At 45.7% G+C, this 12,140-nt stretch overlaps 1 protein-coding gene across 9 annotated transcripts in view; it reads left to right on the forward strand.

Annotated features, from left to right (window-relative positions):
• MLLT3 (MLLT3 super elongation complex subunit) overlaps positions 1–12,140 on the forward strand; it is a 157,823-nt gene that overhangs the window by 80,091 nt on the left and 65,592 nt on the right. The window contains exon 1 of one of the 9 annotated variants that reach the window (XM_080987835.1): positions 1,832–2,235. The exons of the other annotated variants lie outside the window; for them this stretch is intronic. Coding sequence (XP_080843961.1) covers positions 2,193–2,235 — 43 coding nt within the window. The 5' untranslated portion in view covers positions 1,832–2,192. Of the gene's footprint in view, positions 1–1,831; positions 2,236–12,140 lie in introns of those variants that run through there. 9 annotated transcript variants of the gene reach the window in all.

Below are 12,140 nucleotides of genomic sequence, written 5' to 3' on the forward strand. Positions count from 1 at the left end.
GGGCTTTCCAGAGGCATTATATATCTCAGTTGATTTCATATATCTCTGTTGATTTTATATATCTTGGTTGATTTCCACCGCCTCTGTCTCAGTTGTTCTCTGGTTTGCTCCGTAACCACCTTTTTCCCCCAGCAACATGTAGCTGTTAATGTTTCAGATGTTTGTCAATCACAACTGCCATTGTCCCAGCATTCTAATCTTTGCCCAAACTTGCTAGCTATTATTGTTATTGTTATTATTTTCCTGCAGCGGTTCTCACATTTCCCTTCCGTGATTCCAGCTTTGTCCATTTCATTCATCCCTTCGAGCACATTTTTGAACATCCCACCTTATTTTGGTAACGCTGCTTGACTGCTTCTACTCTTCAGTATCTGCAGACCTCTTCCAAAGGTTTGAAAGGGACCTTGAACCTTCCAGCCTTCTGCTGAATGCAGGATCTTCAGTGCATATAGCTTGGGATTCTCTCACTATTTTGTTTTGCAGTCCACAGTCAGTCTGAAGAGACCTCCCTTGTGCTACTTGGTTGGTGTGATGGCCTGGGACTCGGGCCTGGACTCGGAGCCAGAGGAGTCTCGGTCTGTACCAGATCCTCTGCCTCAGGCAGCAACTGAACCTAGTCTGGGGCCTGATCCTGAAGAGCCCCAGTCTGCACAGGTTCCCCTGCAACAAACACCAGCTGGGCCGAGTCAGGGGCCTGAGCCTGCCCTGGCTCCAGATGCGGGGATTACCTTGTTGCCTTCAGCTGGGCCATCACAGCTGCTCCACTACTGGTTGGGTCAGGAGAGGGTGAGGCAGCCCCTGGGTCTAGTAACCCACCGACGTCTCCCGAGCTGAGGAGACTAAGGTCTGAGAGAAGGAGAGACCCGAGTACTCGCAGGAGGAGTGCTCACCTTCGGGCAAAACAGGGAGGCGAATCGCCGGGGGATCAGGACCAGCCGTTACCCCGACAGAGATAAAAGGCTGTCAGACCCTGCCACAGGTTGCGGGAGCAACATTGCTGTATGCCAGATCCTGCCTGAGATCCTGTGCCTGTCCTTGGCTGGTTTCCTGCCTTGTGTCCTGCCTTGGCCCTCTCAGACTGACTCCTCGCAGAACCCTTGGATTCGGGACCGGACCTGGACCACATTTCTCGGGTTACCCTTGGGCCCAGCACAGTCTGTAGTACAATACTTGTTTTCACTCACCTGGTCAGGTGCCCAGTGGCTTTGCTGTCATAAGTATCATACCCTCCAATATTCCTCTGATGGAAATAGAGACATTCTATTCAACAACAACAATTTAGACCTCATCCATCTGACTGGCTTGCCCCAGCCATTTTGAGTGGCTTCCAACACATATAAAAGCATAATTAAACATTTAAAAACCTTCCCTATACAGGGCTGCTTTCAGATGTCTTCTATGGGCTGTATAATTACTTATCTCCTTGGCTCGGGGGTCACATAACTCCATACCCTCCAACATTTTTGGTTGAAAATAGGGGCGTCCTAAGGAAAAGCGGGCCATACCGGGATCAAAGCAGAAACCGGGACGGCGTCTGTAAATCCGGGACTGTCCCTGGAAAATAGGGACACTTGAAGGGTCTGCAGTCCACATGTCAATCATCATCATCGTCGTTGTCGTCTGAAGCCAGGAGAGGTGTGATGTCGTGCTTCTAGAGTCCTGGTGACAGCGTTGCTCCTGGGAAACGCTCTGCTTTCAATCTATCTAGTATATTTCTTTGTCAAAGTAGCCAGGTCTTAAAGGTTAGCTGGCCAGATTTTGTGACATAAAAGCTACATCATGCATTCATCATACAATGAGCTTTGTTCATTTGCATACTATTATGTGCTTCACAGCAGTGCTTAAGGTTGCTCTTGTCCCCCCTCCCTTAAAGTAATCTAGGGCCGAAAGAGATATGATAACACTGAGAAACTCTTTATATAACAATGGAGCGTTTCTGTTGTTTTTCTTAATCACATTTTTTATATATCCTCTGGTGACTTTTGATGGTACAGTGTGGTGGACCTTCCTTTTTATCATTGGCTATATTGTTGGAAGACTCTTGTTTTCATCCCAGTGAACTAGGACGTTTAGGCTGCTGTATCTGCTGCTCCGAAAGAAGACCAAACAACCATTTTCCTCCAAGATAGATACTATAACAGAGAATATTTCCAGATTTTTGTGTGTCATCAAGGAGTACTAAATAAGTAAACATGTATATGGAAGAAGCTTCAGAGAGTGACTCCAATGATGAAGGTTAGTTGAGAATAACTTAAGAAAGAGAACTTAACGTGTTGACTTGTAAGGTAGAAATCCAGGCTCAATTAACGTAATGTGCATGTAAATCATTGGTAACCTGATTGGAATATTCTGTCAAATGATAAGGATAGTTTTGCTACACCCTGCTTTCTGATATTTTTGATCCAGTGCAGATCTTTGGCAATGACTTGTGAGGATCTATAAAGACCTGTGGCCTTAGATCCATGGTTTTGGGCCATTATGGCAGCTCTGGGAAGTGCATGATACATGAGGTTTATGGTTCAATCAGTGGAGACAGAGGTGATCTCTGATGTTGGTGGTGGATGAAATTCAAGAATAATTATGAGGTTCCAAGAGGAACTGCTTGGTGGATCTGTATTTGTGTGTGTATGTGCCCACGCACATTTTCTCATTATCATGTACTTTCATTCTTGACTTCCATTGCTGTTTCAGAAGCTTCTCTAAGTTGCAGTCTGTTACACCCAGGATCCATAAACCCAGTCCCTTAGGACCCACCTTTGCCAAGTCCTTAAGTCTTCCCTTTACATTCCCCAACCCCCATATTGATTTAATATAACTGTTGGTTGCTTGTTTTATTTTTTTAGTTTATATGTTACTTGCTTGTATTAGAAGCAGGGCTATCCATTAGTCCTTCCATTTAGAATAGTTCTAGATCTCATTCCTTGATTTTCTTTTGATTTATGAGTGTTTTATCTTTTTGTCTATCTCAGGTGATTTTTTTATAAGCAGCTTATAGGCTGCTTATATTAAATCAAGGGAGCGGGTAGCGCTGTGGTCTAAACCACTGAGCCTCTTGGGCTTGCTGATCAAAAGGTCGGTGGTTCGAATCCCCACGACGGCGTGAGCTCCCGTTGCTCTGTCCCAGCTCCTGCCGACCTAGCAGTTCGAAAGCACGCCAGTGCAAGGAGATAAATAGGTACTGCTGCGGCAGGAAAGTAAACGGTGTTTCCATGCACTCTGGCACTCGTCACGGTGTCCCTTTGCGCCAGAAGCAGTTTAATCATGCTGGGCACATGACCCAGAAAGCTGTCTGTGGACAAATGCCGGCTCCCTCAGCCTGAAAGCGAGATGAGTGCCATACCCCATAGTCGAATTTAACTGGACTTAACCGTCCAGGGGTCCTTTACCTTTATTTTACCTATATTAAATCAGCGATATTGCTCTCTGTTTTATTATTATTTCTTGTCTCTGTGTGTGACTGCTTCTCTTTCTCTCCTGTCTTATTATTGGACTGTAGTGTGCAAGCACTCACTACTGTAAGCAGCAAAGCAGAACACAATGCATTTATTGTTGTTGTTGCCGTCATACCTTGGAGGTCAAACTGAATGTGTTCCAGAAATCCGTTTGACTTCCAAAACGTTCCGAAACCAAAGCACAGCTTCTGATTGGCCGCAGGAAGCTCCTGCAGCCAATCAGAAGCCCGGTCGGACATTCGGCTTCCAAAAGTAGTTTGCAAACCGGAACACTCACTTCTGGATTTGCGGCGTCCAGGAGCCAAAATGTTCGAGAACTAAGTATTATGACATAGTCACACGCCTGTTTTTAACAATCTTCTGTTGTGGATGATCATGAGATGCATAATTGGTGCCGACAGCAGAACACCAGGCAGCAGCACTGGCAAAATTCTCTCTCCGCTAGGGCTGGCCAATACCTGGTTTCCAACATCATGATATATCGTCACCTAAACTTCACAATACATCACAATGTCTGAAATAAGGATGGAGCTATGAAGAGGCGAATGGGGTACTACTACTTGGCAGCTCCAACCAATTAGGGCACATTTTAAAAATGGTGCGGTCACAGCTAGCTCCCCAGAGCAAAAGCACCTGGGTCACTGGTCTCTGTTGATCATTACTAAATTGCCCAAAACAAGTGAAGCAATTAGAGCTAGTGCAAACTTGTCCCAAGTGTGCACAGTTGTCTCCAGTAAAGATCCCAAATTGAGTATTGTGGATTCTCCAAATCATTGCTTTTCAGTCAATATGCATGTAAAATGAATGTTCACGCACACAGGTGTATAGACATGCTTGCAGATCTGGAAAAAAAGGCACAGGTAAAGACTGCAAAACAGGTTCGTGCTAACTGTAGTTAAGCATCATATCTATTACCACTGGCACGAAGAAATTCCGAGCCGTTGTTAAAATACCACATGTCTTTCTAATAATATTGCAACTCTAGTTGTTTAACAAGCCTGTGTGATTCCTTATTCCTCTAGCAGTTCCCTAAGGACTTATTTTACTTAATCTTCTAAAAGAGGCATAAACTACACTTGAATTGTTTTAATAGAAGTAACTTCAATTATTAAACTCATTTTAATCTTTATCCCATTCCTTTTCTTATAAGCTGCTTGAATGAACCTATATTCTAATGTGTTTTCCCCCGTTTCCATGTCATATTTTTCAGTTTCCTTGTTATCCCTAACAGTAAAGTGGAGGAAAAAATGGAAATAATGTTACTCGGTAGTCGGTCCTTGGGTCCTAGCCTCTGCTTATATCAGAATGTCTACCCCATCCCCATAGAAGTGAGACAAAAGCCATGGGGAATTATAGTTAGACTACAGAATTTCCATCTTTCTACTTTTTTTATTCTACCTTTCCTCCCAGAGGAGTCCAAGACAGTAATCTGGTTTAATGCGGAATATAAAGTGGATGGGAAACTCTTTATTTGCTGTTGTTTAGTTTTACACAGAAATCCTTTGTTTTGAAGATCTTATAGACGCCGTTCCTGAGTGTGTGGGGACAGGCTGCAGTTTCTGTTGATAAATGAAAGGCACAGTGCGCATGAGTTGGCCTTATTCTTAATTACTGGTACACGTATTCAAGGCTCATCTGTCTTACTGATAAAGCCAGTGATAGGGACTGTAATAGAGTTCTCTCAGCTCCCTTTGCCATGCAGTCTTGGAATGACAAGGGCTGGGCAGAGTTAGAATTATAGAAGAGACCCACCAGGGTCATCTAGGGCAGGCTTCCTCAAACTCAGCCCTCTAGATGTTTTTGGACTACAACTCCCATCATCCCTAGCTAGCAGGACCAGTGGTCAGGGATGATGGGAATTGTAGTCTCAAAACATCTGGAGGGCAGAGTTTGAGGAAGCCTGATCTAGGGCAACCGATGTTGACATCTCCATCCCACCTTAAGGAACAGACATGGGATTGTTACATGTCACATGTCTGTTTACATTCCAGCACAGTATGCTGGGAACTTCAGTTGTGTATAGCTTTGCCTTTTAGCTGTTCTCTCTGTGATGAGATGCGAGAGAGATGACATGTTTCTTTGTCCTGATTTATGATTAATAAATCTGTAGTTGTAGTATGCTTCCACAAGCCTCACGCCTATTCTGTGTGCGCAGTTCTCTCTGCTAATAGTGTGCCCTGGCTTTGAAGGCTGAGTCACTGATTTATGTCGGAGCATGGGCCGATGGAAGGAGATGTGCGAACTGGGACTTGTCAGCTGGTCTCCCGGCCCTATGCATGCCGACAACAAGGTTATGGGCGCAACACTGTAATCTTCTGTCCAACGTAGACCTTGAGCCTGCAACCCCGACTCTTGTGCTCTATCAACTGAATAAGTACCTAGCAGACAGAAGAGGCGTTCTACTCAGCAAAAACTAGGCATCAGCCAGGACCAATAAGAGGGCCAGAGCACGATGGCGGTTTCACCCGGCGGCATACTGCGAGTAAAACCGCCGCAGCTCCCAAGTCCCTCTGCCACCCAGAGCACCGAAGGAGAAGCAATCTGAAGCCAGGAGCTGGTGGCAGAGGGACTCGGGAGCCACGGCGGTTTCACTCGCAATATACCACAGGGTGAAACCACTGTCGCGCTCTGGCCCTCATACCACTGAAGGCTGATGTGGTTTGTTCCTCCCTTGGCTGCCGGCGCTGGCTGGCAGCTCCTTTAAACTTCTCCCATTGGATAAGTTCAAAGGAAGCCCAGACCTCACCTCTGGAGCCGGTGGTAGTGGAACGGGGGGGGGGGGCAGTCAATTGCACCTCTAGGGTGCCAGTGTGGTGTAGTGGTTAAGAGCGGTAGACTCGTAATCTGGTGAAACGGGTTCGCTTCCCCGTTCCTCCACATGCAGCTGCTGGGTGACCTTGGGCCAGTCACACTTCTCTGAAGTCTCTCAGCCTCACTCACCTCACAGAGTGTTGTGGGGGAGGAAGGGAAAGGAGAATGTTAGCCACTTTGAGACTCCTTCGGGTAGTGATAAAGCGGGATATCAAATCCAAACTCCTCTTCCTCCTCTTCCTCTTCTTCTTCCTCTTCTTCTTCCTCTTCCTCTTCTTCTTTTAGGGAAGCTTTTAATGTTTAATAGACTATTGTATTTTAATATTCTGTTGGAAGCCGCCCAGAGTGGCTGGGGAAACCCAGCCAGATGAGAGGTTATAAATAATATATTATTATTATTATTATTATTATTATTATTATTATTCCCCCACCCAGCATGGAAGCTCAGTTGGGAACTTTGGGTCAATTGCTGTATTTAGCCCTAACCTACTTCCAGGATAGTGTGGAGATAGTACTGAGAAAGTTGAGGACCAGCTATGCCATCCTAAGTTTGTTTGAGGAAAGGCAGAATATGAATGTGCAAACTGAACCAAAAGTTGTGAATCATAGAAGGCTCTGAGGGCAAATGAGCAGCTGCCTTAAACAGAAACACCTTTTGAAGAGACTTGAACCTTCAGAGCAGATTCTGCCACCTGATGTTTTGGATCACCGTGAAGTTGTCATTCCAAACATCTGGAGGGCACCAGGTTGGGGAAGGCTGGTGTACTAGAATTAGGGGCAGGGCAGGGGACATAACCCCTTAGATATGAACAGGCTTCCCCTTGGATGTGACAGGAATGGTTTGCTGTCCCAAATAAATAGGAAGCATGTGCACTCAGAATATAGCTAAAGGTAAAGGGACCTCTGACCATTAGGTCCAGTTGTGGCCGACTCTGGGGTTGCAGCGCTCATCTCGCTTTATTGGCCGAGGGAGCCAGCGTACAGCTTCCAGGTCATGTGGCCAGCATGACTAAGCCGCTTCTGGCGAACCAGAGCAGCGCACGGAAACGCCGTTTACCTTCCCGCCGGAGCGGTACCTATTTATCTACTTGCACTTTGACGTGCTTTCAAACTGCTAGGTTGGCAGGAGCAGGGACCGAGCAACGGGAGTTCACCCCATCGTGGGGATTCGAACCACCGACCTTCTGATCGGCAAGTCCTAGGCTCTGTGGTTTAACCCACAGCGCCACCTGCGTCCCTGCACTCAGAATATAGTTATGTGCAATAGTTGGAATGAAAACAGGAGCTCCGGAGCATTTATTTGAACCGTCTGGCTTCCAAACAACAAAAGTTGGTTTTGTCATTTGTTTGCAATGCTTGTAAATGTTTAACTTGCAGGCACCTTTCTTTCTTTTTCTCCACCCCACCCCGTTTGGTTCCTGATAGTGAAAGGCTGACCTGTGAGAAACTGATCTTTGAAAAATAGCTGGCATATTGACTGAGCAAGCAGCAATATCTGGTTATAGTCCCGTCCCCCCCCACACCTCTTTGGTGGTAACATGGGGGAAGTTTTTCATTGCTTTTACACTGTTGGTGGCTACGTGTCTCAGTCGAGCTAGTTAGAAAATGCTAACTTTGCATTAAGGTTTTTATTTCATAAAGGGAAAGTTGAATATGAAGTGATTTGTACAGATGTATTCAAACCTAAATACTGCTTGATACAAAGGCTGGAATTTGCCAGCCACTGGTTCAATATGACGTTCTCCTTATCCCATTCATCTCTGTGAGGGATGCATTGAAGTAATGTTTTGCAGGAGAGGTTTTCAACCTTTTCGTGTCCACGGCTCCCTTGACCAACTACATTCTTTCAGCGGCACCCCTGTGGCAACCAGGGTTTTACGGAATAATCCCCAGGTGTGTGTGCCCAGGAAAGAGAGCCCTTGGGGTCTGACATGTGATTTGGGCTTAGATCTTGCCGCAGAGGTGAACTTTTGTTTGGATTATATCACTTCAGAGAACATGCCACTGACTATAAGTTCCTCCAAATGAGGAAATATCCTGAATTTCAAAAATTTAGAATGCCAGCCTTCTCCCTGACCTGTTTTTTCCCCCTTTTCCTTTTCTGAGTGCAGAGAATCTTGTTATATGAAGGAATATTGACATGGATGCGCCGTCTCTTCCACTCTAAAGTGCTGCAACCCAAAGAAACATTTGACTGCTTCTATTAACTGTTCTTTGTTAATGATTAGTGAAACTAAATGATTTCACCAGAACTTTCTGATATCCTAAAGGACACTGTCAGCCAGTATTATTTTTCGCCTGCATCACAGATTGCTTTGTTTAGACTAGGGTTACCAGACATCCCCAGTTCCCGGGGACAGTCCCCGGATTTGCAAATCTGTCCCCGGAAAAATTCCGTCCCCGGAATGTCCCCAGATTTGCAAATCTGTCCCCGGAAAACGTGGCGGCAGCAGCCTCAGCAGCCCGGAGCCAGCCTGGTAGCGCAGTTGGCTCCGGCTGGCTTCAGGAGCTGCTTGCTGCTACCGCCACTGCCGAGGGGGAACCAGGGACATCCGGTGGTACAGATTTCGTGCCCCCTTCCCCCTTTGTTTTGACTGATCGGGGGAGGCTCGGGAGTTGTGGGCGGGCGGCCGTTGCCCAGTTTTAAAAAAACTGTGCGCATTTATGTTTTACAATGTGTGAAAGAAGGGCTTTACACCTTGCCTGGCAGAGAAACCGCACGCCTTGCACCCCTCCTGGGTAATGGCTGCCCACCTGCGACTCCCAAGCCTCCCCCGAACTGTCAGAACAAAGGGGGAAGGGGGCAGGAGATCAGGGAAGGCTTGGGAGTCATGGGCTCCCTGTTGCCCAGTTTTTTTAAAAAAAACTGTGTGCATTTTATGTTTCACAGGGTGCGAAAGAAGTGCTTTGCACGTTGATACAATATGCATGTGTCCTTGGGCCCAGGGTGTTTTACCTCACCATCAACATTACTGATTCCTTGTTGCTAGGTAAAGGTAAAGGGACCCCTGACCATTAGGTCCAGTCGTGACTGACTCTGGGGTTGCGGCGCTCATCTCGCTTTATTGGCCGAGGGAGCCGGCGTACAATTCCCAGGTCATGTGGCCAGCATGACTAAGCCGCTTCTGGCGAACCAGAGCAGCGCACGGAAACGCCATTTACCTTCCCGCCGGAGCGGTACCAATTTATCTACTTGCACTTTGACGTGCTTTCGAACTGTTAGGTTGGCAGGAGCAGGGACTGAACAACGGGAGCTCACCCCGTCGCAGAGATTCAAACCGCCAACCTTCTGATCAGCAAGTCCTAGGCTCTGTGGTTTAACCCACAGCGCCACCCGCGTCCCTGTTGCTACTCAGCTTCAAAAAAAAAAGTCCCTGGATTCATTGAAAAAAATCTGGTAATCATAGTTTAGACAACTACAGTGGTACCTCGGTTACATACGCTTCAGGTTACATACGCTTCAGGTTACAGACTCCACTAACTCAGAAATAGTACCTCGGCTTAAGAACTTTGCTTCAGGATGAGAACAGAAATTGTGCTCCAGCGGCGCAGCGGCTGCGGGAGGCCCCATTAGCTAAAGTGGTGTTTCAGGTTCAGAACAGTTTCAGGTTAAGAATGGACCTCCGGAACGAATTAAGTACTTAACCCGAGGTATCACTGTATACATTTGGGGGTTGCCAGTGTGTGTGTGTGTGTGTGTGTGTGTTTAAATCCTCCCTAGCTTGGCAGATACACTCTTACTTCTGTGGTTTTAGTTAAATGTTTCTGTGTGCATTTGTGCCCATGACAATTATTTGTGTTCCATTTCAGCATCAGTGATTGGTTTTATACCGGACTTTCTTCTGATATAAATGCAGTCGGAAGCTCCTTTGGCTATTGTGCGCATAAAACGATAGTGACAGGCGCTGATGCTTCAGCCTTCCATCTATGGCACTTAAATAATCATGACGTCTACGGCGATCAGATTTCCCCAGGGAAAGCTGTGCAGCAAATGCAAAACTGCTTGGGCCCACTTCCTGCGAAAAGTGGAACTGTCTACGAGCCCCCAGTTTGCACGTGCAACTAAGCCATGATTTAGTATTGCAAGGAGGAGCCATGGCAAGCTCCTCACTTCCTCTGGTTTTGCCACCAAGAGACTGCAATCTTCCACTTTCGCTTCAAATTTTAGATTGCATCTGAATCCCAAATAGACTCTTCTAATGATGGTTTGTGAAAACAAGGCCGCTTCACAGATTATGATTCGAAGGTGGATTCCCCCCCCCCCCATTAACCATAATTATGACTAGAGTTTGTCGGGATTCGAACATCACAACCAATTGTGGTTAGTCTAAATTGGAAGTGAATGCCTTCAGACTTTTTGTGGTCTGTGCTATTCACTGCACTGCTCTGCTTTTCATGTATACAGTGGTACCTCAGGTTACATACGCTTCAGGTTACATATGCTTCAGGTTACAGACTCCGCTAACCCAGAAATAGTGCTTCAGGTTAAGAACTTTGTTTCAGGATGAGAACAGAAATCGGGCTCCGGCAGCAGCAGGAGGCCCCATTAGCTAAAGTGGTGCTTCAGGTTAAGAACAGTTTCAGGTTAAATACGGACCTCCGGAATGATTTAAGTGCTTAACCTGAGGTACCACTGTATCTGCTTCCCTGCCATCTGTTGGACAGTTGACGTGATAAGAGCAAATTTTAAACAAACCCTTGCACAAGGAGGAATGCATTAGCATGTGGGGTTTTTACTGTCCAAAAATCGTTTGTGGATTGTCAGACCTTTCTTATTTTGGCTGCCTTTTATGAAAATAATGGGGGGATGTATAATACAGTATTTCAATGAACAGCCAAGCCTTTTGGCACCCACGTAACATTTTTCTGGAATACCTGAAGCGTGGCCATCCAAAAAGTACTTTAAAAGGTTTTTCCAGTTCTTTTCTCCTCCTCCAGGAAAAAAAAAATCCCTTTAATAATCATTTATGGCTCTGAAGTTTGCTGTGTTCTGCCCCCTCCCCTTCTTCACTTCAATAAACGGCTATTTTCCCAGAGGATTAGCTAATACATACCATCTGTGTCAAGATGAGGTTGTTTTGCCAAAATTTCTTTGGCACCTAGATAATTTGTTGTTTGGGTAGAGTCAGCTGTTTAATGAATTAGGTATTAAAAAGAATGAAAGAAACCATTTAAGCTATTGGGCCTGCTCATTTTGCAATAAGATAACGAAGTTTAAGTATACCTATTTCATGAGGTGCCTTCACATAATCTGTCAACAAACCGTTTTCCTGCTGCTTGTCTGGCATCCAATTTCGACTTACCTTAAACCATGTGAAAAAAAGATGTATCTGAACAAATACATCTTATAAATACATCTTACAAATACAAATATCTGAAGGAGCTTCTCCACCCCCATCATTCTGCCCGGACGCTGAGGTCCAGCGCCGAGGGCCTTCTGGCGGTTCCCTCATTGCGAGAAGCAAAGCTACAGGGAACCAGGCAGAGGGCCTTCTCGGTAGTGGCGCCCGCCCTGTGGAACGCCCTCCCATCAGATGTCAAAGCGATAAACAACTACCTGACATTCAGAAGACATCTTAAGGCAGCCCTGTTCAGGGACGTTTTTAATGTGTGATATTTTAGTGTTTTTGTGGAAGCCGCCCAGAGTGGCTGGGGAAACCCAGCCAGATGGGCGGGGTACAAATATTAAATTATAATTATAATTATTATTATTTATTATAAATAATGAATTCAGTATCCCATTCTCAGTAGCAGTCCGTAAGCAACGTTGGATAATGTAATGCATCTAAATGTATTGGCTGGTACAATATCAAAGTTACACAACCATATTTCTTCCTTGAACGTTAACTACCATTTTAGTACTACTTAGTGTTTTAG

The sequence above is a fragment of the Podarcis pityusensis genome, assembly GCF_964106645.2.
Source record: "Podarcis pityusensis genome assembly, chromosome: 17".
NCBI classification, from domain to species: domain Eukaryota; kingdom Metazoa; phylum Chordata; class Lepidosauria; order Squamata; family Lacertidae; genus Podarcis; species Podarcis pityusensis.